Source organism: Rhopilema esculentum, unplaced genomic scaffold (genome assembly GCF_057945365.1).
Source record: "Rhopilema esculentum isolate cy_ngs unplaced genomic scaffold, ASM5794536v1 HiC_scaffold_23, whole genome shotgun sequence".
Classification (NCBI taxonomy): domain Eukaryota; kingdom Metazoa; phylum Cnidaria; class Scyphozoa; order Rhizostomeae; family Rhizostomatidae; genus Rhopilema; species Rhopilema esculentum.
The window spans coordinates 1,520,349-1,546,475 of NW_028300834.1; the positions used below are offsets into that span (position 1 = coordinate 1,520,349).

Genomic DNA, 26,127 nt, shown 5'->3' on the forward strand with positions numbered 1-26,127 from the left:
TTTGATACTCCTTTAAGGCATCAATCTGATAAAGGTGAGATTCATGATTTGGCCAGATTCTGTCATGAATTTTGTCGAAAAATGGTTGAGTATTTTTTGTCCAAGAAAGTGAAACTTGGGCAGGCGATGACCGTTGTCTTTGATTACTGAATCGTGTAGCAAGGAACCTAGGTTTTTACTCGATTACTTTGTCGATCTTACCTGATCTATTCAAGTCTAACAATTGCAGAATACAAATCATTGAATTTCATGGGGCTTTTTCACCATATCACTACCTCGCTGCCTAAGATTCATTCTAGTCGTGCATAACTCTTGAAGTTGCAATGGTCACTGTGAAACGTGGTGTCATTAACAACGAAATTTTCCAAAATGTTATAAGAAATTAGATATATAACAGGAATATTATAGGGTATACCTACAAAATATTCAGCCAGTGGTGTAACCAATGCACATGAGGCCCTTATCTACCGACTGTAAGAAGGTATCATCCCGGGGAGATACTCCCATTAAGGCCTGACAGGGGGTTCTGTCCGTTTGAGGGTCAAACCAAATGGTTACCAAATGGCCCAATTTGCGAAAATAACTGAACTGCTCAGTTTAGCTTGCAATTTGTTATAGGTAATGAACAAGACTTATTTTTCCCGAAACAAGAACAATTTGTCAAAAAAGGACCAGGAGATCACAAAGAAATGGATGCTACCATTTGAAGGTAGTTTTCAAAAATTTTAGCGTTGGCCCTCTTTGACCCTGACCGGACCCCCTGTCAGGCCATAATGTTGAGTACCCCCTCCCCGAGGGTATCACCCAACTTTGTTTTGCATGTTGAACAGAATAGCAAGTTGTGACAAGGATAATTTTTGTTCTTTAACTTCAGTTGGTTGATTTCCCCGGAGGGGGGGGGGGACCTCAGTGCGATTTGCTTCAGTTGAATCATTGGTTTTAAAAATATCTTTATGGCTTCTTTTGATTGGGAACCCATAGTTATCAAACTGTAATGCCTTGGATCGTGTTACACAATGATTTTGGCGCTATTCCACGAAGTTTAGGAATGGTGAATGGTGTAAACAATTGATAAAGGCTACAACTTGTATAAAAAAGCAGAAACAAGTGTAAAGAAACATAAGCAATACAATGGTTCGCGATGTGAAGTTTTAAAGATGACATTGTAGTTAATCTGAATGTACTACGAGTTACATAATCAGTTTTAGATAGAAGCCGCACTTGTTCCAAAAATAGATTAAAGGCGCACTTTTCCCGAATCACTAGTGTTTGTTTTGCATGCATTTAATTCAATCACGTCACAGTCGCTAATGCAGCAAGTGTAATTGTGACGTAATATTTGCTACGTCAGATTGATGTAGTAAGAAATAAATAGCGTCGCGTTTGATAGTTCATTGCCTACAAGCTGAGATTCGAATGAACAGAGCTACGTTCAGGCAGTGATCGAAATATACTAGTGTTTGTTGATATATCAAAATTGATGAGATATCACTGAAGATGGAAGATTTACTCAAGGTTTCTTTAGACCAACCTAACAATCAGCGTATCCAGACAGAGCCTTTCAGAGTTGCTGAGGATGTGTTCAAAACCCAAGATGCCTCGTGCCAAGAGACAAAGAGAGTTGTTTCAGATGGTCAGGATGGAGAAGGCTCGATTTTTCATGATTTGCTGCAGACCTTCAGTCAAGAGGGTGATGATCTTGACGAAAACGTAGCTGCAGGAAACCACGATGGCAGTTTTTCAAGGTAAGATTTTCAGATTAATCTTTAAAGTATTATTCAAGATTGTGAAGCTAAAACATCTTTGTGGATTATTTATGTTTATAACTGTGTTATTACAAACCTTTTCTTAAAAGCTTACAAAATCCTGAATTTCTTTCTTAGGAAGGACGCCTTGAATTCATGCAGTGCGTCTGCTGTCTCAGATGGATCGACTTATGCAGATGCCGATGAGTTCTACGATTTTGGCGAAACTTCTGATGAAGAACAAAGGTTAGTTTGTTAATTTCAACTCTAAGGCCTTCAGTTAATGTTCAAAGAAATATTCTTTCGTTGACCTTTATTTCAATGCAATATTTTAATGCCTTTGAGTAATAAAGATATTAGAAATTAATATTAAATAATCAATTAGATATTTCCTGGCCATTTCTTTCTTTAAAAACAACATTTGAATGGTTTTGAGCTCAATAACTCATTGAGGAAGTTAAAGATCTTTTGAAAATTTTTACAACCAACGATATTCTTAAGGAAACTTTGACAATGAAGATTTCTGAAATATTGGAACGGAAAAATATAATATTTTATTACTATTGAATGATTAATTATTTGTTTGCTATATCTTAGCTTACTTGTTTGGATTAAAATAAATTTTAGTTAATAGGGAGACCTTTCTTTGGCTGTTTTTATCACGCTATACCTGAACTTTTTTTAATTTCTTAAAATTTCAATTGTTTTTATATCTTTTAAACTTTTATTGCTTTTTGGCGCCTTTAATTACCATTTTTTATTTTATTACAGTTGCTGACTCCGGCTATGTTAGTTTGATCAGCATTTTTAAAAGTATTTCTGACAAATATTTTCATATCTGATTATTATTTCTCCATTTTATTCCTAGCTCTCCTAACAATGCTGAGGAAACGATTTCTGCTGAAGATTCAGGGGATTCCGCAGATTACCTTCCGGCTGATGCATTGAATCCGGCACTGAAAGATGTTGAGAGCAACGAAGAAGATGAATGCTTGGAAGACGCTCAGAGGTAATTTTTCTTGGTGATATCTTTTGAACAGTTTTGTAGAAAGGATTCATTGCAAACAATTCTGCAAAAATATTATCATGTGCATATATTAATAGATATATCATATAAGTTAATGCTTCTTAAACTAAGGTCCAATGCCAAGTCTATTTGATGAGGGATCGTTTCCTCAAGTAAAAGAACACTTGCCCCATTTTTTTTGATGATATGTTGTCCCTTAATTAGTTAATTGGCGTTTGAGTCTACAGGGAAAGTCATATGCAGTTAATAATCCCCATATAGCTACAGCCATTGAGTTATCAACATCATAACAGTGTCATTGATATTATCCCTGATTCACGGAACCGTCTGGATTTTCCAAGTTTTGTCTCTGCGCACTAAGGCAATGATGAATTGTGCAACTTGCGGAAATATCTTTGTTTTGCCAGTCTCAAACTTTAATTTTCTCATCTTTCAGTGACTGTGATGAAGAACCGGCACCCTCTAATGACATAGAGCAATCGCTCTCAAGTGATGGTGAAGTGTCGTACAATACCCAACAATCAGAGGGAGAATATTGCGACGACTATCATCTCTTGCATTCCTATGAAAGGTACGTGTAAACAATTTATGTTCAAGCAAATCCAAGGAAAAAGTGTCAGGTTTATTAGTCAATAGACAAAAAGAAAGGGTTTTTCAGACGTCTGATCGTAGAAAATTTCTACGAAATTCATCGTAGAAAGTTATTTCTTACATCGTACCTCTATCCCTATGTCCTATACAGAATTTCTTGTTGTGATACGTTAACACGTATGTTGTATTTTTATTAACTATGATAGGTTCCCTGATTTCTTTTTATGTTATTTATAAAACCAATAAAGTTTTAACCCAGCCATAGAATCTGTGAACTGGCCAAGATTTTCATAGAAAACGGTGGAAATTGACATATTTAGGCATTAAATTGTTCGAGTCGTAAAGAGTTAGGGGCCGCAGTTTCTTCAAAACGCTATAAAAATTCAAAACTTGTTTTTTTATATTTTGTGAAAATGGTTCTGCCATGCTATGGAAAATTCTAGAAACTTTTGTTTGATTTTTCTGTACTTGCCATATTTGAACTCATTTGATTTCAGTTTTCATTAAATTCTGCAAGAAGAAATTCTGAATCATACTTTTCATGAGTGAATCCTTTTTTAGAAATGCTGCCAGTGACGTAATGACTGATGCAAATGGATGCAATGCTCAGAAAGTTCAAGAATTCACGTGTCCTTACAATAAATGTAGCCAGCTAAACCAATCACTTGCAAGTTTAAAAGCAGAGCTTGCAGAACTTTTCAGGTAATGACATTCAACTTCAATCATTGAATCTCATTTTTTGTAAAAATGTGGTACTTTTGAACTTTTGAAGCACGTAAAAAAGTACTGGAATATTATCTGCCTAGAAGTAAGCTCAAAATATTCTTGTTTGTACTTTCTTCAGGAGAAAAGATGGACTACTCAGAAGAATAATAGAAGCAAAAAAAGTGCAGAATGAGAAACTGAGCTTCTACTCAAAGATGGTGGACGTAAGTTTTTGTAATTTATTCAGATCAGATCGACCTTACTTTCCTTGAATATAATTTTCTTGTTTATCATAGTATATCAATATAATAAAGATCGTTTTCATGTATTTGATGACAAAAACTCACTTCAGCTAGCCAATAAATATTTACTTCCATTCTAGAATGACTACAGCAACATGATGGATGAGCTGAGACGCCAAGTTCTCATATCTAACGATAGGGTTAGAGGGGCCCAATTTGACATGGAAATGGCTGATTTTGACCTCAACCAAGCACACTCTCAGTTGAACAAAGAAGCAATGAACCTGGAGCTTTTCAAAATTGGGTTGACCCAGGCCAATGAGACCTACGCTGGCAAGTTGCTCTTCTTTCATCAAACGAATAGGCAAAGCTCAGAAAATTTTGAATGCTTACAAGCCCAACTTGTTGAGCAGAGGAAAAGTTTCAAGGAAGAGCTGAACGCCAAGCAGGTTCGTCTTGCCCGTCTTAAGATGGCCTTGCATTCAGCAAAAGACAAAAAGAGCTTGATCATGGGGCACTTGGCAAAAAGTCGTGAGAAAATTCTGAAGAATAAGCTGAAGAACGACAAAGAATTTGTCGATGTCTACGAAGAGCTTACAAAGAAGAAACATATTAATGCAGAAATGTCCCGTGCGTTGGAGATGCAAGATCGCATGATTGCAGGCTTGAAAGAAGAAGGTGCTTCTTTAGAAGAGGAAGTGAAGATTAAGGAAGAGAAACTGAAAAAATCTAAAAATAAATGGAAGAGAAGATTCCTCTCTTTCTTTTGCATTCGTGTAGAAGAAGACTGACTAAGTTGTGCATTTGATATTGTATTGTAAATATCTTTTCGATGGTGTATGATTGATGTTATTCGAAAATTGCCTTTTCATTCACTAGCTTTTCTGTTGTAGTTTAAGTGGCTTCGCCACATAATGATGCGTTTGCTTGATCTTTACAATATTCCAAGTAAAAAGGCAATTGACTTCAACGCTAATGATTGATTCAAGTAGGCAGATTTTATTTTTAGTATTATTATTTTTGAAAATATCCAGCCTAGTATTGATTTACAAGCTGCACTGCTCTAGACAAAATTGACAAGACAGGGGAACTTTCATTACCAGGCTTGTTAAGAGGGATATATCTAATTTGGCGATCCAAAGGATGAACTATTATTGTGTCAATAAAGGAAAGGCCACGATAGCAGGCTGCTCGACGGACTCCGATGGAATTTTTGTGGCAAAAAATCGATCAAATGTAGTTAATAAGTAACAATGCAACGCGACGAGAATTAACAACAACAAAAACACGTAAATCAGTTATGGCTAATATTCCGCAAGAAGGTTATGTCTAATTTGGCGATCCAAAAGATGAACTATTATCGTGTCAAAAGAGGAAAGGCCACGATAGCAGGCTGCTCGACGGACTCCGATGGAATTTTTGTGGCAAAAAATCGATCAAATGTAGTTAATAAGTAACAATGCAACGCGACGAGAATTAACAACAACAAAAACACGTAAATCAGTTATGGCTAATATTCCGCAAGAAGGTTATGTCTAAATTGGCGATCCAAAAGATGAACTATTATTGTGTCAAAAAAGGAAAGGCAACGATAGCAGTCTGCTCGACGGACTCCGATGGAATTTTTGTGGCAAAAAATCGATCAAATGTAGTTAATAAATAACAATGCAACGCGACGAGATTTAACAACAACAAAAACACGTAAATCAGTTATGGCTAATATTCCGCAAGAAGGTTATGTCTAAATTGGCGATCCAGAAGTACTGCTCTACGGTACGGTCGGTACTTCTGTTTAGGGATTAATTTTCCTAATGGATATTCGTTATGCAAACACGTTTTAATGAAAATTCGATAAGTAGAGCAAATTTTAAAGCTGCGATAAACAAAAATCCCATCTTCACGACCCTGTTTTACTATGATGCTGAACATCGCGGTCTCACGGTCAAAGAACCTGAGGAGAGATGAAAAGAAGAGAAACTTATGTGACACACCCAAACGTCTCCATATTTTCATTGTTTTACCGAGGAAGGCTTTCAAAGCTCAAGGAAACTATCCGTCACTGGATCTCATCATTGGTTGTTTTGAGATGGGATTTTGAAGTAAGATCTTAAGTTTAGACAAAAAAATACAAAAATCGATTCTTGTTCTGATAGAAAAATTAAAAGGATATACAAAGCGTGTGTTCTCATGTCAGATCAAGTATTTGTATTTTGGTATTTACAAGTCCTTCACAAGAAAATCTTTAGTTCTTTCTAGTTTCCCGTCGTTTTTGTTTGGCTTTATACCAAGTATGCGACAGATAAGTTCATAAATATCCACACTTTCTATTGATTCCTTCTCGAACTTCTTCTTGAAAGCCGGACCAAATGCTAAAAAACCAGGGTTCATTTTTCGACACATGTTTGTATATCCGTGTTCACCGCGACAAAAGTCCTCTTTAAGGTATGGTACCTTTTCTTTTTTGGCACTAATGATCCAACCCGGGTCGGGCATCAAGATAAGTGGAGCAGTTCGATTGCATTTCTTAATGTGGAACACCTCTGGAATCTCTTTCCGCAAATAAACTTTCAAATGCGGATTCTTGCCTTTTAGCTTGTTATATATTTCCATTAGTTTTCCGGCCTTTGGCCATACCGATGCATACGTAAAGCCTGCTAAATACCGCATTGTCTTCACACTGTCAACATACTTGTCTATGTCGATGACTTTTTCATGGGATGTATTCATTGAGCCATGGTCACCTCAAGAGAAAATAAATAATTACTACAGCATGAATATGACATAGCTGGAAAAAGTACTAGAGAAGATATAATAAAAATTAGTAGTACTAGAGGAGTTATTATGCTTGTAATACAAACCACAGTCCAAAGCAGGACGTAATCTAGGTCTTAGTGCACTTGAGATAACTACTTCTAGCTTTGTTATTTTGTAAATAATCTCATGTTAGAGGCCACTGCAAACTTTTGTTTACTCTTCCAAACATCCCTGTTTTTGCGCTGCTAATCGTAACATGCAACCCATTAAACTTGGTGGGTCTAGTTTACCATATGATCCGTTTATTCTTAAGAAAACGCCCCAGAACATTTGAATTTATACGATACAACCAAATCAATTAATCCTTGGTTTTAGATAGCGAATACAACTGCGTGGTATGAAATTGTAATTGAATTGGAACCAGACTTGATTCCGGATGTTGTTTCCGATTTATCTCGTGTTGCCCTTGATCTTTCCTACTTTCCTAAGTGTGTTACTGTAGCGGAAACAATCAAACAAGCGACATCTCTATGAGAGAAACTAGGCTAGCATGCTTACCAATTATGATTATGTTTGTTTCATTAAGGAGATATGAGCTGTTCAGCTTCTCTATCAAATGTCCAATGGCAAGGTCAACATTCGATAAAGCAGTTTTGAACAGGTCTTTTACTTTTGTCTTATTCGAATCGGCTCCGTGATCATGTGTTGTGGCATCTGGTTCTTCAAAGTACAGCGCAACAAATGTGACATTTTTGCATTTCTCAAGCCACTTGACAGCCGTGTCAACTCTTTTATTGAAGTTCAATGATTTTTTGTTATCCTTTACGTAGGGAGGTGAGCCTGTATTTGATAAGGCACAGAATGTTAACAAGATTCGTCATAATATGCTAGATGATTCACTATGACGGTTATTATGACTCAGAACTAAGGCAAAATTACGATATTACAGTTAAAATTAATCAAGCTGATTTAGCTTATATGTTATGTCAGCTTGCATTACTGCGTTCCTCATTACCGCTCACCTAGCTACTTGAGAGAGTTTTAAAAAAGAGTTCAATATTTTTCTCCGATAGCCAGACTTATTTCAAATTTATTCAAACCAATGACTGATAGCAACTAGTGGTGTCAGTAATTATGTCAGGGCTGACTTCAAAAGCTAAACTAATACACATAGGCGAGGGAGCAACCTTGTCAGAAAAGCGTTGAAGTATCGTTATATTTATTTCAGACTTAAAGGAGAGGTTCAAAAATTCAATTAAAGTTCTTTTTATCAATCAAAAAGGTAGCAGCTCATGGAATAGGTATCATGGAATGTCTTTTTCTTTTCCACATCAATTTGGTATCTAATGCAAATTTTCAAAAGTACCCACAATACAAAAACTGCTTCTGTAGTAGGGGAATATTTGACCAGAGAAGTTTCTTATACTAAAATTCAGGGCCGCTTAGAGCCATGCCGGGCCCAGGTGCAGGCAGAATGCTTGGGCTCCATCCTACCTAAAAAAATAATCTTTAAATGTGCTTAGTATGGATTGAAAATTTGCAAAATTTCTTTACTTACTTTCCACTTAAATTCGTAAAGCATTGTAAGACTTTTCAAATGCTATTACCATTATTGTTTACAGTCATATTTCAAATAGAGACATTTAAATTACCAGCGGGCTCCTGTTTGCTTACGAGCCCATGGGTAATTGCCCCCTTGTTCCCCCTTCTCGGTGGGCCTGCTAATATTCAAACTTACACTTAATAACTGCCCTTCACAGGTTTCACTAGACTAAAATGAATACGAATGTAAGGTTTTCACCTACCCTCGAATGTGAGGTTTGCACGTGTTCCATTCCATGTGACTTCATATCCAGGCCAGTAGCCAACACCACTTAAAAACCCTTGCTTCTGATTTGTAATCCACAATGGTTCTGCTTTGTTCCACCACCGCTCGTCTTTTACTCCTGGTTCAAAAATTGTTCCATTGGTTGGATCAAACATCCTATTATCAATAATCCCATGATTTTCCGGGTAAAGTCCAGTAACTATGCTTTGATGGTTTGGATACGTATTTGTTGGAAAAACGTTCTTCACATAGTCGACTGTAACTCCATTTTCTATCATTGTATGCAAATTGGTCATATTATAACCTTCATAATTTTTATAGTCCCACCGAAAACCATCGACTGATATTAATATTACTCGTTGCCTTGTCTCATTCCGAGCTGCCAAGCAAATGGCACTGGTGCAAAGCAATGTCCATGTTATGGTGACTTGTAACGATGTTCGCTGTTTGCTCTAGAAATTTTAGTTGAAATACATTAACTGTATAGAATCAGCTTAAGAAAACTGGTATTAGGAAGTTGATCTTTCACAGTCCAAATTTTTCTTTATTTTAACTACTTGCTTTGAACATATGATTTGTATGATGTTATCCCAAACTATCAGCATATCCACACATTGTTTCGTTGTTTTTGAGGATGATATAATATGTTCGCATATAAGCTGGAGAAATATTTTACATAAGCTTGGAATGTGCTCGATAAAAAGCCACTCGCATTAGCACAAGTTTCTCACGTATCGATAACAAGTTGCTTTTACAAACTTTGCAATTAAATGCAAATTTGTAAGGTACTTAGTTGTTTTTTCTCTGACATCCAAGTTTCTGATTTCATTTAAAATATCTAGTAATTTCTATACAAACAGACAGGTCCTAACAAAAAAGTTATAACTAGGAAATTAATACTATCGTCAATTGAATGTTGTCATTGTTAATTTTGCTAAAACATCTACAGAAATTTGAAGATCATGCAGGTAGAATGCGTCTTATACCTTTGAAGAGCTGCAAAATTCTTTTAGGCCCATTATTTATATTTGTGTTAACGGTTAATGGCACTAGAATATGTAGATTATAATAGCAAAAGACTTACAGAAATCTTTCCCGCTTCCATACCTGCTAAAGCATCCAACAGTTGTTTGGGTGAGTAGCCAGTAATTTGACGATTCTTTTGATCAATCAACCATGAATGTGGATACCCACGGCCACCTAAGAGACTTGGAAAAGTACAAAAGATTGGCAAGATTTAGAGCAAGGTTTAGCATCAGCATCGAAATTCTTCAGTTTATTTTCCATAGAGCCCTAGCGATTTTTTCAGTATTTCAACAAATAAATCAATTTTCGAAACTCCACAAACGAAGGACTTTCGGATCTAGGGGCTTGTAGACATAGTTTGGTATCTTTGAAGAAAGTAGTCAGCTTGATTTTGGTGCAAAGTATTCAGCAGTTGTTTGCATAAAATAATGTCTTGATTTTGAAGAAGGGGGGATTCAGGGGTAGCTTTGTGTTTGAGTTTGAACTATCAAAGCCAAGCTGTCTCCGTGGCAGGGGACTGCGCACGTGTCGGGGCCGCCATGAAGTTGCGCACTTTTTTGTTTTCTGTGCCCAGTGCGCGCATTATGAAATAAACAAAATGCAACGAGGCATTGGCCTAATGGCGGACTTGAAGTAGAATGGTACATAATCTAGCATAGCGTAAGGAACCAATGAATTGCCATAATGTGGAACGATTTATCAATGGCATTGGCCTTCTAAGAACGTGAACAGAAAAAGCAATGCAGCAACTAACTGTCAATTCTTTGATTAATTTCCTACGCACGTCAGCGTTAGTGATATTTTATTACACGTTCTCGATATCGCTCACGTTTTACAACAAATGGATGATGAAGGTAAGGACTAGGATTTCTACCAATTTTCATTGAGTGTGTTTAATTCAACATTCGAAATTAAAGATAAACACGCATTTTTTTTAAGAAATACATATATCGAGTTCAGCCCGGGGTGTTTTCTGGTCATCGTGTGATGTGAACCATTTCAGAATTAAAATGTCTGGTCAAATGTCTTTGGGAGATACTTGGTTTCCACTTAAAATTCAAAAAAATTTATTGCAAACCTGTCACCTACATTTTTATAAAATGTATGAATATTAGCTGTTCCAGTTCAGTTGACCATTTTTTCTAATATAGTTACTTTTGAAAAAGAAGAAAACGAGTCTTGCCATTTTTAGATGTTTTGGTTGTAGAGTCTACCACTGGATTTCTCACCAGTGTATATCACAAGCCAACTTTTACATACGATGGAATTCATTTTCCCAAAACAACGCAAGGTCAACCTTGTCAAAACTTTAGTACATAGGACACATACAATGATCTGCTCAAAATCTAAACTTAACGTTGAACTAGAAAAACTAAAACTGATCTTTCTAAACAACAGCTGTCCAGAAGATGTCATTTTGTCTTATGCTTAGGAGAAGAGCACTTGTTTTTGGCTTTTCAGAAGTTTGGTCTACAACAGTGCTGAGTTTCTCTTAAACTACCATAACACTTCCTTGCAATTTGACAGTCAGATTAAATATTTCTCACAAAATATTTCTTTGCTGTCAATCCTAGGAGAGCCCTTCCATCCATTCAAAAGGATTGCATTCCTACCACCCAAAAGAGAGTTCTGCTGTTTATGAATCTTTGTACCAGTGTGATTCTGGCTACCCAAAGATTGGGGGGTATGATAAAACAACATGTTCCTTCCAACATAAGAAACAAAACTGCCCCTTAAAGAGAACAGCCTCCTTGATCTTGTAGGTCTAGAAACACCATTAAAACAAATTATTCTGCCATCAGTCAACATCTTTTAGAGAACCCATATTGTGCAAAACTCTAGAATGATAACATTTTTCAGATAATTGGCAGAGTCTGGTCATCTTTCCTTCTAGCATTTTTTGAATCCATCTACATAAGAAAAAAAAGCCGCCATTGTGTTAGACAGAAGAAATTTGTTTTATCTCTTTGACTCCAGTGGTAATTTTTCTCTAGGCATGTAGCACTGATTGTGCTTGCACTGATTGTGGTCTGCTTCAATCCACAAGTGGATATATATTTTTCATCATTTGGACCCTTATTCTGACGTTTTATGCTCCGAGGAGTGTCAGACAAAAAAGCTTTTAACCAATATGTTATAAAATGTTTACTTTTCTCAAAGCCATTTTCTGTACTGCCAAAATAATAGTTTTTTCCATCCAAACTGAGCCTTTTTTGAAAATGCATGTTTCTTGAATCAAAAATGACTAATCCAGCTCAGGATTGCAAAAAAGCATATAGAATATAAAGCCGCAATTTATAGTGATAGATGTTGCAGTATTTTCATAAAATTTTCCATACTGAAAGGAAACTACAATATTTAAGAACTGAAAAAGGGTGTAAAAGACTAGAAATCACAAGTTATTAAAAGTTATTGCTGATGAAAAGAATAACAAATTGTTTAGGTTGATCATGATATTTCAGTGAATTTTAAAGTTCTTTTAAAGTGAATTCAAGATCCATTTCTTTCTGGTTACAGTAAAATGTTTGTCATAAAACTTTTCAAATATTTGTAAAGACATAAGAAGGTATTGGTTTGTGGTGCTTACTGCATAGAAGGTTTTTTGGGGGCGAGTTCTTTGAATTAAAAAAAATAATTGTCAATGAAGAATGTCTTTTTGAAGTCTGTGTTTTTGAGAATAAAGTTTTGCACTTACCTACCTCTGCTTGTTTGTGTATTTATTAACTGTTCTGAGAAATATTTCTAAAATTTTGCTCTGGATAAGAGGGAGACATACATAAGGAGTTGACAGGAACCTGTCCTGGTGAATAATACCTTAACTTTTTGATAAGGATTTGAAAGGATAACATGTTACATTTTGGAATGGATTTGTGTATTTGTTACTGTGCTTAACAGAAAAAATCAGTTTGCTTGAATAGAATGTCTACAAACTGGAGATGTCTGCAGGTACTAGGTCTTGAAAAATATATAAGACCTTGAACAATTTCTTGACATACTACACAATCTTGTGTGAAAATTTTAACAACTTCAATAAATGTCAATCTTTAGCTATCCATTTTTTTCTCTTAGTCCTTCAAGTTTCCACTGTTTATATCTGTTGTGCATTACCTTGTGGTTTTCATTTTGGCATCACTTTTTCGGTATGCATCAATAGTACTTTGGAAGAAGAAAAGGACTGTTATTGGCTGGCATGACTACATTAGGAAAATTTTCCCTCCAGGTTTGAATTTTTGATCTTTTGGTTAGTTTTTATTTTTCCTTCAGGTGATGGAGATGATAATAATAATAATATCTTCTTTAAAGTTGGTTCAAACAGCAGTTAATATGCATAGATAATTATGTAGAACTAATTTATACCAACTATTTATAAACAAAAAGGAAAAAGTACAATTTCAATCCAGAATGAAACTTTAAACCTTACAAAAAACTTTATTGAATTCATCGCCCTTTTACAGATGCAAATAATTATCAGAGAGGTAAATAGACTTACTTTCCTTAACTGAAACCCAAAGGATCCAAATTGTTGGTTATTTGACTGTATTAATGAAACATGCAAAAATTTTATCAATTTTGCTTTCATTAAGATTATTGTATTATACTGATCTAATTAAAGTTCACATCATGAAAGATGTTAGCTGTAAGTAAAAGATGCAAAAATGTGGTACTCTGTTTTTGTCTACAGTTATTCTTCATTATTTATAGCTATAGCAAGCTCCCTAGACATTGGCTTGTCAAACTGGAGTTTTATGTTCATCACTGTTTCTTTGTGAGTATTCTAAATTTACATTGCAGTTCCCAATTATATTTTCCAGATTAGTCTTGTTGTACTCCGAGTCAGTTTTTCTTAAAGCTGTAGCTTGAGTACTAGGATTGCTTTCAGTCAGGAAAAAGGTAGCAAAGAATCAACTAGCTTTCATGAACTATTCATACTGTGATAGTCATTTGATGCTTCAACAAAAGCATGGCACCAATGATGTGAGTCACTGATTGATGCATGAGTCAAAGATCTGATTATTGGTTTTTAGCCTTCCTAGAATACTTTCTTCCCTATAATATTGAAATGTTTATTTTTACAAGTCAAATAGCATTAGTTTATTCTCTAATTAGAACTTGACATAGTTGCTGAAATTATTTTGCTTACATAGTTTAGTTGTGCTGCAAAAAAGTCTTGCAGCAGAACTCAATCAATTTATAAATAATCTTTTTTTTGTCTAGATTGAATTTTATGTTTCATTCTTTTTTCTCATTTGCATTCCATTAAGACTTTTATAGGTTAAACAATTTGAACAACAAAATTTAACTACAAAACTGAACTACAAGGATTTTTGTCATAAGGTCAAAGTGGGCCACATGTAGGTTTGGTTTCTAGAGGCTTCCTAGATGGCTAGAAATGAAAGATAATTTATTATTTGAAAATAGATGCAAATGTTTTCTACCAGATCTTTGTAATTTATCAAAGAATCTTGGCTCTAACTTATTGAATTTGACTTTACAATATTCTTTTAGTTTCATGTAATTGCTTTAAGTTGTAAAATAGATTTAAATTTTAGAGCTGAAGAGCCACAACTATTGCGGATATGCCCATTTATGCCATATAATAGAATAAAAAAATGATTCTTTGTATTCTTTAGTTTTCCAACCCTCAACATTAAAACATTGATTTTACTTATGTTTGTTTCAAGGTACACAATGTCAAAATCTTCATCTATCATTTTTATCCTGTTTTTCTCATTGCTTTTCAAGCTGGAAAAAATGGTATTTAAATTTTATTTATATTTTTGTAGTAGGATAATGAAAATAGGATAGTTTCAAGTATTGTCTATCCTTTTAAACCATTCTATCTGGTGGCTGACTTTTATTATGTTTATGTGTTGTCAAACTTTTAATTTTGAATTGTATCCTAAAATTATTATGGCAAATTTATGTTGTACACAATGTTTTTGCATCTATTGTTTATGTTGTATTTCAGATTTTGCATCTTCTTCCCCCGGTTATTTGTTGACATCTCTGCTATGATAGAACATGGTGCACTAACTTTGAATGGATAGAGGGGATAGATGTTGAACTATAAATGCATGATACCTAGCACCCAACATGTGGAAGGAGCATAGAAGAAATAAAAGGGCAACTCCATGTGCTGCATTGACCTCTGTTTTTAAAACGTGGGGGACCTTTCCTCCTTGTTCATCCCAATTCCTATTTCTATTGTTAGAGGTTTGTCTCAAAATCTGTGTCCAAGATTTTAGATTAACATTTCTTCAACCTCAGTAGAGAATATATTTTTTTATGGAGGAGCGTTGGGGTGTGGCACTCCCTTGGAAAAAAATTCTGTTGCAAAAGCAAGGAGTTATAGGAACTGAACACCTCCCTTTGAGCATGATAGCTAGTGACAGCCCTGTTCAATTATAATTATATGTTTATTGTCGAGGCTACTGGGATGTTTATCTACATACCTGCTTCCAATGATTTTTGCCTTCTTTTCAAGCGTCCAGCATTGATCATTGTGGTGGGCCTTATTGCTGGTGGACTTCTTATGTTTACTTATGAATCAACACAATTCAATGCATTTGGATTTTTTATTGTAAGTTTTTCAACTTTTCAGTTTTTCTCTCTACCAGAATTGATGTTTCATTATTTTTCCAATTTTAATTATTATTCACATTGACTATCAAAAGAAAATAATTGAAAATGCATAAAAACCAATATATATATTTTTTTGATCTGTGAAGTATTATCTAATAGATTATCAACTTTGTTAACCTTTCATAGTAATGAAAATTTAGTTCACTTCAGTCGTATTTGACTTATGTGGATTAATTTTGCTGCCCAGTAGAAGAGCAAGTTTAATTGATGCAAACAACTCAGCTATTGAAATCTCAAGAACATTTTTTGGAAGATGTTGTTTATATTTTGAAGATAATTGTCTGTCAAATAACCTTAATAGTGAATAATGTTTTCTTATATTAGTATATGTATTTGTTTGCTTCATCAGGCACTGACAGCTTCTGCAGTTAGTGGCATCAGATGGACAACAGTGCAGCTCTTAATGCAAAAAGAAGCTTTAGGTATGCCTTTACCAGACATACAAGAACAAATGCAGTTTAAGTTTTCTGTGCATTGTTGCCACTTGTCATAGCAATATAACTGTCCTTTGTGGTCCATTGATTTGATTTTGACACTGTGGATGGTAGTATATTATGTGATTATGACATTTCTAAGGTCCCATAATATATTATTTACTCTACTAATAATATTGCACTATTTTTAGAACAAGAACAACAAGAAAACTGAATATCAGTCAATAGATTCAAAAAAGGTTTTTTAGTGTAGTTAAACTGTACACCTGCTGTTATTTTGTCCACTGTGGTTTCTTTGATAAAGTTTGAAGTGAAAGAGGGATCGTTTCAAACTTTTAATGAAGCTCTTGAATAACCAATTGTTGCTGAAAATATAATCTAAGATCAATATTATTTCAAGGTTCCTATAATCTTACATATTCAATGAGTCTCCTGAGCATTTTAAAGATAAAAAGCCAAGGTTGAGATTTTTCAAAATCCTGTTAAATCTTGCAATAAGAATGCTCCTACTAATCCCTGTTTGCTTTTATATGACGACATATACTATCAAGCAATAATGAATAGAGCTGACTATCATTTTAAAACTACTGTAGACTAAGAGCATTTCAAGACCTAGTTTATGCAAGCTAAATCAGTATTTTTGCTCACGACAAATAACTGTTTAAATCGCATTCTTTCAATTCAAATGAAGTTTAAAAGTAGACCTAAGAGCTACTGTAGACTACTGTAGACTAAGAGCATTTCAAGACCTGGTTTATGCAAGCTAAATCAGTATTTTTGCTCACGACAAATAACTGTTTAAATCGCATTCTTTCAATTCAAATGAAGTTTAAGAGTAGAACTTCCGATGAAAAGTAATCAAGGTTGTAAAAAAGGAGCATTTCTGTTTGATAGCTACTTGCAGTGCCAAATATTGGCTTATATTTGAGCATGGCTAACAGATATTTTCGAATAAACCCTAAAAGAAGATTTGATTGACTCATTTCCTTTTTACCAATGTATAACATAGCAGTTTAGAATGTTTCGCTTATTGAGTTTAAGTAACCTCGTCATAAATCTTTTTTTACTCTTTTTCTTAACATAATTACTCATGATCGAGGCGTACTGCATATCGCTGGTCTATGTCTTCTTTTGTAGGCCTACACAGTCCCATTGACACAATTTTTCATCTACAACCAGTAATGGCACTAAGCCTTCTTCCTTTGTTCTTTGTTATAGAAGGTGAGCAACTACTATACTATATCTAAATAACTTCTATCTTTAGCATTACTTGAACCTGTTATCGCTAATTTCGCTGTATTTTCACGTAGTTTTAGCCCTTGACTAAACCGGTATTCGAAATCTCTGCGACGCAATTTCATGTAATTAGTATCAGGTCCATAATTAGTACTACAGAACAAAAATCACGATTTAGCGTATATATACCTTTTGAACTGTAATGTTGCTATCCCGTGTTTTTATACTGTCTTTAAAATTTGTGATAGCCTTTTGAATTGCTTTTGAGCGAAGGGTTTTCGCGTTTCAGGTGAAGGCTTAGGCTTTGTATTTTTCTGAAATGACACTTGTGTACTACCCCCTTTGTCACATTCACCGTATAATGATAGCATGTCCTTTTAAATCGTTTTCTTGGAAGCTAGAAACAAGCTGCTACTATCATATTTTCATGAATTCATTCAAAACATGGTTGTGTTTGCAAAGGGACATGGGCTGCTGAACAAATCAGCAGTACATTTTCTTTATGTTTCTCTCTGATTTGCGTTAAATCTCCATCGTATTTATCAGGTCCAAGCATCGCAGTTTCAAAGCAACTATGGCGGGCGCCATCATGGCATATTGCTGGAATATCATTATTAAAAGTGTTTCTAGGCGCTTGCCTTGCATTTATGCTGAGTGTCTCAGAGTATCTATTGGTGTCAAATACATCTGGCCTTGCTCTTGCTATTGCTGGGATCTTTAAGGTGCTAACTATTAATGTTTATTGAGTTTAATATACACATTTTATAATTTGTTGAGCGTACTATTAATAATAATGGTATGCTTTTAATTATACTATGAAAACACGTGATTCCTATGATTCAACAAGATCGATGTTCCAGCTTTCGTCCATAATATTTTGTGGAGGACTGGGTTTCCTGTGAATTTACATAATCGGTTAATTTAGGTCTTGATAACTTCATTGGTTATTTGATGTTTGCATTATGATAGTCATACTAACTTATATTTCTATCCAGTGCTAATGCGTTTACTTGTCTTTCTTTCCCTGTGGTTTTTATCATTCAAGTATTCAAGTTTTCACCCTAAAATCATCATGTTTTTTCTTTTGATACTGATAAAAAATCTTATATTTAAACTCCACCAAAGCCATTTAGATAAACTCTTTTTCATTGCAGGAAATTTGTACTTTGACGATTGCAACCGAATTTGGAGGCGATCAGCTAAATGTATTGAATTTCATTGGATTAGTTATTTGTATGTCGGGTATTGGTGTACATGTTTATTTCAAAGCTCTTAAAGGTAGGTTGTCCTTTTTATATTCTTTCATTATCCATTTTCAGTTGTGGTTGATAAGGTCTGGACCGTAACATTTTATAAATATTGTTGGTACTGGTCTCCTATGATTTGTTTTTTATGTTTCCATGAACATCATTAGCAAAATTTTAACATATCGATCTCATCTCTGGTCCAAAAGATGTTTCGAAAAAACCAAAACCTCTTCCTCTGCACAATCTTCCAAAGTCTCCTCGATAAATTCACCAATTCAGTCCAAGAACTTTGCCAAATTTCTCCTTTTTAGGGCTTTTAAACTTCAAAACCCGTGACCTTCTGCTCCTCCTTATACCCTGCCTTGATTCAGACTAAAATAAACAAACGCCTTCTCTTTCCTTGCCTCTTTTCCCGTGTTAGGGCTTTGCTGTAGGGCTCTGGGCCTCTCCCTAACATTAAAGGCATTTGACATGCATAAGTACAGCGAATCCAAAAATAACTTAAGCCAAATTGGCCACAGCACGCGCACAAGAATGCTGTTCTTTATTTCTTACCTTTTGTTTTAGTTTCGATATGTATTGATCTAAAATGTATACATTCTCTTTGAAAATAAACCTTGAAAATATCAAATAAAGCATCACATCAAAATATTTCCCTTGCTTAATATTTGTCACTCTTCTCTGTCTTTATTATTCCGCTTTATGCAGCTTATCATAAACTATTTTCATATCGAAACAATTTTATTTTTATGCTATTTTTTCTTTGTACGCTCTTATTATCTACATCCTGTTTGAAAATAAACTTTGAAAATCAAATACAGCATCACAACAAATCATTTCACTTTCTTAGTATTTGGCACTCAACACTCTCTTTTTATGACTTCCGCTGTATAGAACTTATCATACTATTTTTACCTGTCAAATCAACGTTATTGTTAATGCTATTTTAAATGCCTATTTTTTAAGGCTAAGCTTATTTTCAAAGCTAGTCACCTTCTAATTCTAGCGTGCCTTATAGGTATGAAAGATTTGAAAGTTTATTCTTGTATGTCCTAGATGCGCTTCGCATTTTGTTTACAGATAAATTTACTGTGAGCGTCTACATGAAAAGTTGATACCTCTAATTCAAAGTTATTTCAGCCTACCTTTTGCTTAAATGATCAGATTTGTTTCAAAAGTTAACAAGATTTGCACTTATTACCCATGTATTTGAACTCTTCGGTATGAGGTAGACCACATAAGATTGTATCTCATTTGATTTATACTGATCTTAATGTTGCGGTCCTTCTAAGAACATTGACCTGGTAGCTCATGTCAAATTTTAGGCTTTTGCTCTAAGCCAGCTAAAAAAGGAATATTGAATGTCAAGACACAGCAGTAAGGGTTATTCCGATTTTAATGTTCTAATGAATTAAGGAGTTCATATAGTTAGCCCTGTTGTGAATCATAGGTCCAATTTGTTTTATAATCAGATATCCGTCTGTAGAAATGACTTAACATATTTAGCTAGAATACCTAATATAAGTAGTCTAACCAAGCCGAATATACCCAGAGATGACGCTTGGCTGACAAATAGGATTTCATAGGTTTATTAGTGTGCACATATTGTATCACGTTTTTTCTGGTTGGTGACCGAATGCCCCGTTCTAAATTGTTTAAAGATTTTATCAAGGTCGAAGCGTGTCAAATTGATGATCTTATAGTTGCTATCAGCAAGAATTAAGAAAAAGCAGCTATCACTTTATGATGTTCTTCTTCTTTTTTCTTTTCTTTTTCAAATTATTTTTCTCTCCCTTTCTTCTTTCTTTCTCGCTTTGTCTCCACTTTCTCACTTTCTTCTTTCCTTTTTCCCTTTTTTCCTTCTTTCTTTCGTTACTTCCTTTCTTCTTCATCCCATCCTTGTTTCCTTCCTTCCTTCTTGTTCCATCCAGTCCATCCTTCCTTCCCTCCTTCTTTCCTCCTTCCTTCCTTCTTATTCCATCCTTTCCTTCCTTCCTTACATCTTCCTTACATCCTTCCTCCCTTCCTTCCTTCCTTCCTTCCTTCCTTCCTTCCTTCCTTCCTTCCTTCCTTCCTTCCTTCCTTCCTTCCTTCCTTCCTTCCTTCCTTCCTTCCTTCCTTCCTTCCTTCCTTCCTTCCTTCCTTCCTTCCTTCCTTCCTTCCTTCCTTCCTTCCTTCCTTCCTTCCTTCCTTCCTTCCTTCCTTCCTTCCTTCCTTCCTTCCTTCCTTCCTTCCTTCCTTCCTTCCTTCCTTTTTCTTCTCCTCACATTTTCTTTCATTCCATTCTTGTTTTCTTCTTTATCTATATTTTTACTTCTCTTCATCTGTATCTTTATATTTTCAAAAATTTGGAATATTTTCAATTACTACACATTTTGCAGTTTTTAGTCACTGTAAAATTGTTTTTCACCAATACGTATATCAAGCCAACAATCCAGCTTATTGAAAATTTTTCTCGTCCAAGGTGTCATGATTTTTATGATTTACAGAAATAGGTTATCCTCGACGAACCAACAAATCACATTACCCACATATCTTAGTAGTTTCTCTTTCTGCAACTATTCTTCTTTCATTTGATATTCAGCTCTTCTTACTATTTTAGAGCCTAAAGTGGGAGAAGATGGAAATATTTTGAAGAATGGAAATGACAGCTTATCTTCTAGAAATGTTGAGTATTTACCCATGCTAGAAAGCAATTTTGATGAATTTTCAGACGATGATGATGATGTTGTTTTTGAGAGTACTTATAGCTAATAAAGTAATTTATAAATTTATTTTCTTGGAAACAAGGATATGGTGAAATGATAGAGTTTTGTAATATCTATAAAATTGTATTTGATAACAGACAGTTTTTTATTGAATGTTCTGTGTAATTGAAAACTATCTTTGTAATTGTGACATATTTTTTGCCAAAGCTAATTTTAAATAACATGCACTATAAAGGAAATATATATGTATACATATTCTAAATATATATTATGTTATTGGGGGTCAGTTTTCATGGGCTATATAAAATAAATTTGAAAGGGTTTGAAAGACTTAGTGTTTTTTTGCGAATTCCGTCTCAGTCTCACTCCATCAAATCATACGAATTTTTTATACAGGAATTAAACACTTCTACGTTTCTCATGCTATCAATATTTGTCCTGATAAACGTAAAATGAAAGTAATGTACCAAAACCTTCTGATATAAAATCGCATGTATATCACAGTGGAACGTTTTTACAACAGACACTGTAGTGAAACGTACAACAACTATTACTGTCTGTTGCTTGATGATTTTTTTAAGTCTTTAACTCTAGAGAGAATCCTTTTAGACACAAATAATTTGCTTTGCATTTTGTTGTCTTTTTTATCATGTATGTGTGGAGATTTTAAAGATAAGAAAGCTTGAGACAATTTAAGGACACCTTGACTATACTTATTTTTAATGATAGGTAAATATGTGAGAGATGGTAGTAAAGTTGATCAACCCCTTTTTTCATAAAAATAGTAAAATTGATCGTCCATAACTATGCAAGAAGCTCCCTCTATACCAAATCCCGCCTTTAACTGATAATCGACAGGGAGTCAGAAGCTAAGCTTTCAATATCAGCCAAGACAGCAATCGTTATAAGGAAGCATTGTTGCAGAGAGTCCTTTTCATTAATCACAAAAGCCTTTTTAGAAATAAAAGGAGATGGATTTTGTTTTGAAGGGTACTTTTTGCATGTTTTATCAAAGTTCGAAGGCCTTTGACGCCAGTGCCCCCTGATTGCACAGCCCGTGGCTATTAGAATTTTTCTTTTATTTAGTGGGGTTTTTACTATAAGGCAACTTTTCTTTGCTCAATAATTTTAAGAATTACCGAAACCAGGTGCACATATATGAAAATATTTTATAATACTCATTCGATGTATAGGATCAGCTATGCAATCTGTTGATGAAATTTATGTAATGGTATTAATATTGATTAATATTGGTGGTATTAATATTGAAAATTGACAGTCAGCATCCTCGTGACAACGGTGATTCAGGTGGTAGCACCTTAATAAACTCACTTATCGCTAGTTTATGGGGCTAGTGAATGCTTAGAATTTCACTTGTGTCCTAAGCCATCGATTTGTTGCCTCGAGAGGCGTTTTTAGATTCATCAATTTTAACTTAAGCATAAACTAAAGCAGTGCAACGGCTACATTGAATGGTTTTTAGAATTACATAGTTCTTTTACTGAGCTTGACCCTGGGTTATTACTAAGATAGATTAGCATCGCGTACTACACAACCCCTACCGCATAACCTTTCATTCGTGCAATTTCTAAATGCATGGATTATGCTTATCAAAATTCAAGTCTGCTGTTATCTCGTGGCAGCCTCAATGGCTGTCAGCTATTATGTGAGCAATAAAAATATCTAAATTCAACGGACATGTCAGCATTCAAGCTCACAGAATTACTGTTACTTGAATGTCATTTTTTATAAACGTTTGAGCTTCGTCAACCTCTGGGTGACGTTCGTTTTCAGTTCTGCTGCTAACTTCAGTTTCAGTTACATTGCTAACATAACTACATAACGGCCTACTCATGTCATTGTCGCTGCTTATGGCTTTATTCGTCACATCGACAATATCGCCATTCTTTTTCTCATTTATTGATGAGTACGCTTCTTCATTAATTGTGACGTGATCCACTTGACCTAATTGATTCTCTTCCTCTTTGTCATAGTCATTGCCACCAAGTATTTCGTCATCTTTCCTAGGAGTATCGGTGCTATTTTTTCCACTATAGGAACAGTTTTCATGCACGTTTTCAAAGTAGCCGTTTGCTTTTCCAGTATCATCATTATCGCTGAAGTTATGTTCTTCTTCATCGTGATCATAATTGTCGTCGTTGTCATCGACACCGTCGTCGTTGTCATCGACACCGTCGTCATCATCGTCATCGTCATCGTTATCGTCGTTGTTTTCCACACCATCGTCGTCGTCATCGTCATCTTCAACGTCGTCGCTATCATCGTCGTTGTCATCGTCGTCGCTATCATCGTCGTCGCTATCATCGTCGTTGTCATCGTCGTCGCTATCATCGTCGTTGTCATCGTCGTTGCTGTCATCGTCGTCGTCATCGTCGTCGTTATTGTCGTCATCGTTATCTTTGTCCTGTTGGTCATCGTTTTCGATTTTCTTTTCGTCATCGTTTTTGTTAAGACTGCAATTCTCTTCTCCATGGTGTTTGTCACAGTTGTCTTCTTCATTAACGATAGACTCACCTTCATCACCTGATGCTTCTTCATAATTTTCCCCTATGCATTTTTTGTCCTCTTTCGCAAGTTCCCTCTTTATCACTTCTTCTGTCCTCGTTTTATTCTTCCCTGAATACAAATTTGTCTCACTTTTGGGGTCTTGAGTTGAGCTGTGATTTTTTTCAAGCATGTGGTCACTAGAACTGTGATCATTTTCATTATGAAAATTTATATCTGCTGCTTGATGAACATTTCCTTTCTTGTCGTCTTCCATCTTATTCGTGTGTTTAGCAATTTCTTTTATTTTGAAATCTTCATCTGTGTTAATTTTACCGTCATTTTCAACTTTAATGATTCTCGATGACTTTTGAACACTCTTTAGACTGTCTTCAACCTCCCCAATATACTTTCCAGCTTGGTACTTCCTAGCTCCACTCTGTGGAGAATTAGAGCTCAGTATGACTTCAATTTCTACTGACTCCTCTAACTCCGATGGTGTTGGATATGGATATATTTCTGTATCACCAAATTCATTATCTTCTTGGCTTTTAGGAGCAAAATTCAAGTCCGTTTCCTCATGTGATGCAGCCATCTCGGCAAACCGATTTTCTGCTACCGAGTAAGGAACTATTTCCGACACTTCATTTTGGACAGTACTTGCGTCATCACCTATGCCATCCTCGTGTTCAGAAGGAGGCACAAACTTGTCTTCGGTTTGATTATTCAATGGTGTAAACTTTTCTATGGATATTTCATCTTTACCGTTGAGCTTGATGGTACTTGAATCAAAACCCTGGTTTTCAACAGCACCAAGATGTTGTCCACTGCAAGGATAATAAAATACGCATACACCTTCAAAGAAAACTTGCAGAAAATGAATTGCATCGCTTTTCCAATGCTGAAACTCAAACCATAGTAACTTCGACAGATGTTCATTATTTTAAGCTATGTGACATAACTGCCCCCAAGAGTTTTACGAATACTGTTGGTTGGTAGGGTTTCAAGATAAAGGCTTTAGAATCAGTCCTTGATTAGACTACCGTCCAACGCTCTAAGGTCGTTCCCTCAATATAGAAAGTGTGTTCGAAAGATTTTGTTTACGCCTTTTTTGCAGTATAAAAAAGGAATTTCATATAAGAACAACATATATTTTTAACCTGAAGTAATTAAGTTGGACTGTGGAAGAAAACACCCCCCCCCCCCCAACGTTTCCCTTGTCCCTCGTCAATTGCCAGTCATTCATAATTGACCTGCATGTTCACACCTTTCTTGGAAAACGAACAATGAAGGAATTAAATTTGCACAAAGATGAATCAAACTCAAATGGCCTAAAATAAACAGCAATTTCAAACTGACTTCAGAATATCACGAGTGGCCGATATTTTTGTCACAAAATCGTCAAGGGAATGTGCAGGTTCTTGTCTCATCGTGAAAAGGCAATTATGACATATTATCTTTATTTTGAAAAGCCTATAACTGTCTCTGTTAATATACAGTTGAAACTTACGATAATCGTGTTTGCTTCCGATTTAACCGATTCCGAAGTCGGCCACAAATACCAGTTAAACATCCCATCTCCGGTTGAAAACCCAACAGTATCAAATAATTTTCTTCGACCCTGGATCATCCCACTTACATATGTTTTTGAGCTATGACTATGCTTTGGACTCCAGTTTTCTGGTAGTTTGGACCACGTCGATTCAACAGCAAGTGAAAAGGTGAATGCATCTTTCTATTCAGAAAAATGTTGTTTGCTTAATGAACTGTTCTTGTATTTAATGTTTGCTTGATTGTTTGCCAAACTCTTTGGGACTTTGCCCACATATTCTTTGTAATCCTCACTTTGTTTTGATTTCAGCTAGGCTAAGTTTCCAATTTCGTTTTTCTGCTTCTCCCAGTCTCAGAAACAAGGCCAGTCAGGAACCTTAGGATCACCTGTTAGTCCCAGGAGGGGTATTTTAATACATTTCGGATAGGGGTGCTCAGGTTGGGGTAAAAACCATCAACCTTAAAAATTTATTGCACAAAAATAGACACAAATACTAATTTTTCTCATCCTGCACAAAAAGGTTGTCATATTCAAGACCCAAAAAAATTATTCATAATTTTTTTAAGCCAAACAAGGAACTACAGTTGACTGACTCAAGAAAATAACTTCTGCTAAAATTCTAGACCCCTTCTAGAATTTTGCCCCCTTCTGACGTCAATGTGACGTAGGGGCAACGTCCAAACACGCCCAATCTCCCGTCAGTCGTAGTCCGTACTGAGACCTATAATTTGCACCATCTCCCATATTTTTCAGCCCCCCCCCCCCAGGCCTGTAAACAAAACGCAGATAATTTGCTGGTAAAAATTTACAGTCTTCTTGATTTTCTCTTGAATAGTAACTGAAAATATAGCCATTTGAATTCGATTTTTGGACTACTCCACACA

At 35.2% G+C, this 26,127-nt stretch overlaps 3 protein-coding genes and 1 long non-coding RNA gene across 6 annotated transcripts; 2 read left to right on the plus strand and 2 right to left on the minus strand.

Annotated features, from left to right (window-relative positions):
• Positions 1-1,499: 1,499 nt before the first annotated feature.
• LOC148957537 (uncharacterized) lies at positions 1,500-2,748 on the plus strand. The gene is made up of 3 exons (XR_016145214.1): positions 1,500-1,745; positions 1,884-1,991; positions 2,614-2,748. It is a non-coding gene; the product is annotated as an uncharacterized LOC148957537 (long non-coding RNA).
• A 1,517-nt stretch (positions 2,749-4,265) lies between these two features.
• LOC135690675 (ectonucleotide pyrophosphatase/phosphodiesterase family member 5) lies at positions 4,266-10,180 on the minus strand. Of its 2 annotated transcripts, none has more exons than XM_065208299.2 (4): positions 9,977-10,180; positions 8,870-9,344; positions 7,623-7,904; positions 4,266-7,051 (listed from the first exon to the last, which is right to left on the minus strand). In XM_065208299.2, exons 1-4 carry the CDS (start codon positions 9,995-9,997, stop codon positions 6,528-6,530), a joined length of 1,302 nt encoding a protein of 433 aa, XP_065064371.1. In that variant the 5' UTR covers positions 9,998-10,180; the 3' UTR covers positions 4,266-6,527. The 2 variants fall into 2 exon arrangements, with proteins under 2 accessions (XP_065064371.1, XP_065064370.1); XM_065208298.2 differs by lacking the exon at positions 9,977-10,180 and adding an exon at positions 9,879-9,951.
• Positions 10,181-10,475: 295 nt separating this feature from the next.
• On the plus strand, positions 10,476-21,514 carry LOC148957538 (solute carrier family 35 member H1-like). Of its 2 annotated transcripts, XM_089115244.1 has the most exons (10): positions 10,476-10,772; positions 12,988-13,138; positions 13,621-13,684; positions 14,601-14,673; positions 15,404-15,499; positions 15,911-15,983; positions 17,133-17,216; positions 17,778-17,953; positions 18,386-18,509; positions 21,081-21,514. In XM_089115244.1, the coding sequence occupies exons 1-10, from the start codon at positions 10,659-10,661 to the stop codon at positions 21,230-21,232; spliced, it is 1,107 nt and encodes a 368-aa protein (XP_088971370.1). In that variant the 5' UTR covers positions 10,476-10,658; the 3' UTR covers positions 21,233-21,514. The 2 variants fall into 2 exon arrangements, with proteins under 2 accessions (XP_088971370.1, XP_088971371.1); XM_089115245.1 differs by lacking the exons at positions 10,476-10,772; positions 13,621-13,684 and adding an exon at positions 13,731-13,893 and having other exon boundaries at positions 13,010-13,138.
• Positions 21,515-21,655: 141 nt separating this feature from the next.
• LOC135690662 (uncharacterized) lies at positions 21,656-25,417 on the minus strand. The gene is made up of 2 exons (XM_065208277.2): positions 25,202-25,417; positions 21,656-24,518 (listed from the first exon to the last, which is right to left on the minus strand). The coding sequence occupies exons 1-2, from the start codon at positions 25,267-25,269 to the stop codon at positions 22,901-22,903; spliced, it is 1,686 nt and encodes a 561-aa protein (XP_065064349.2). The 5' UTR covers positions 25,270-25,417; the 3' UTR covers positions 21,656-22,900.
• Between the last annotated feature and the right edge of the window lie 710 nt (positions 25,418-26,127).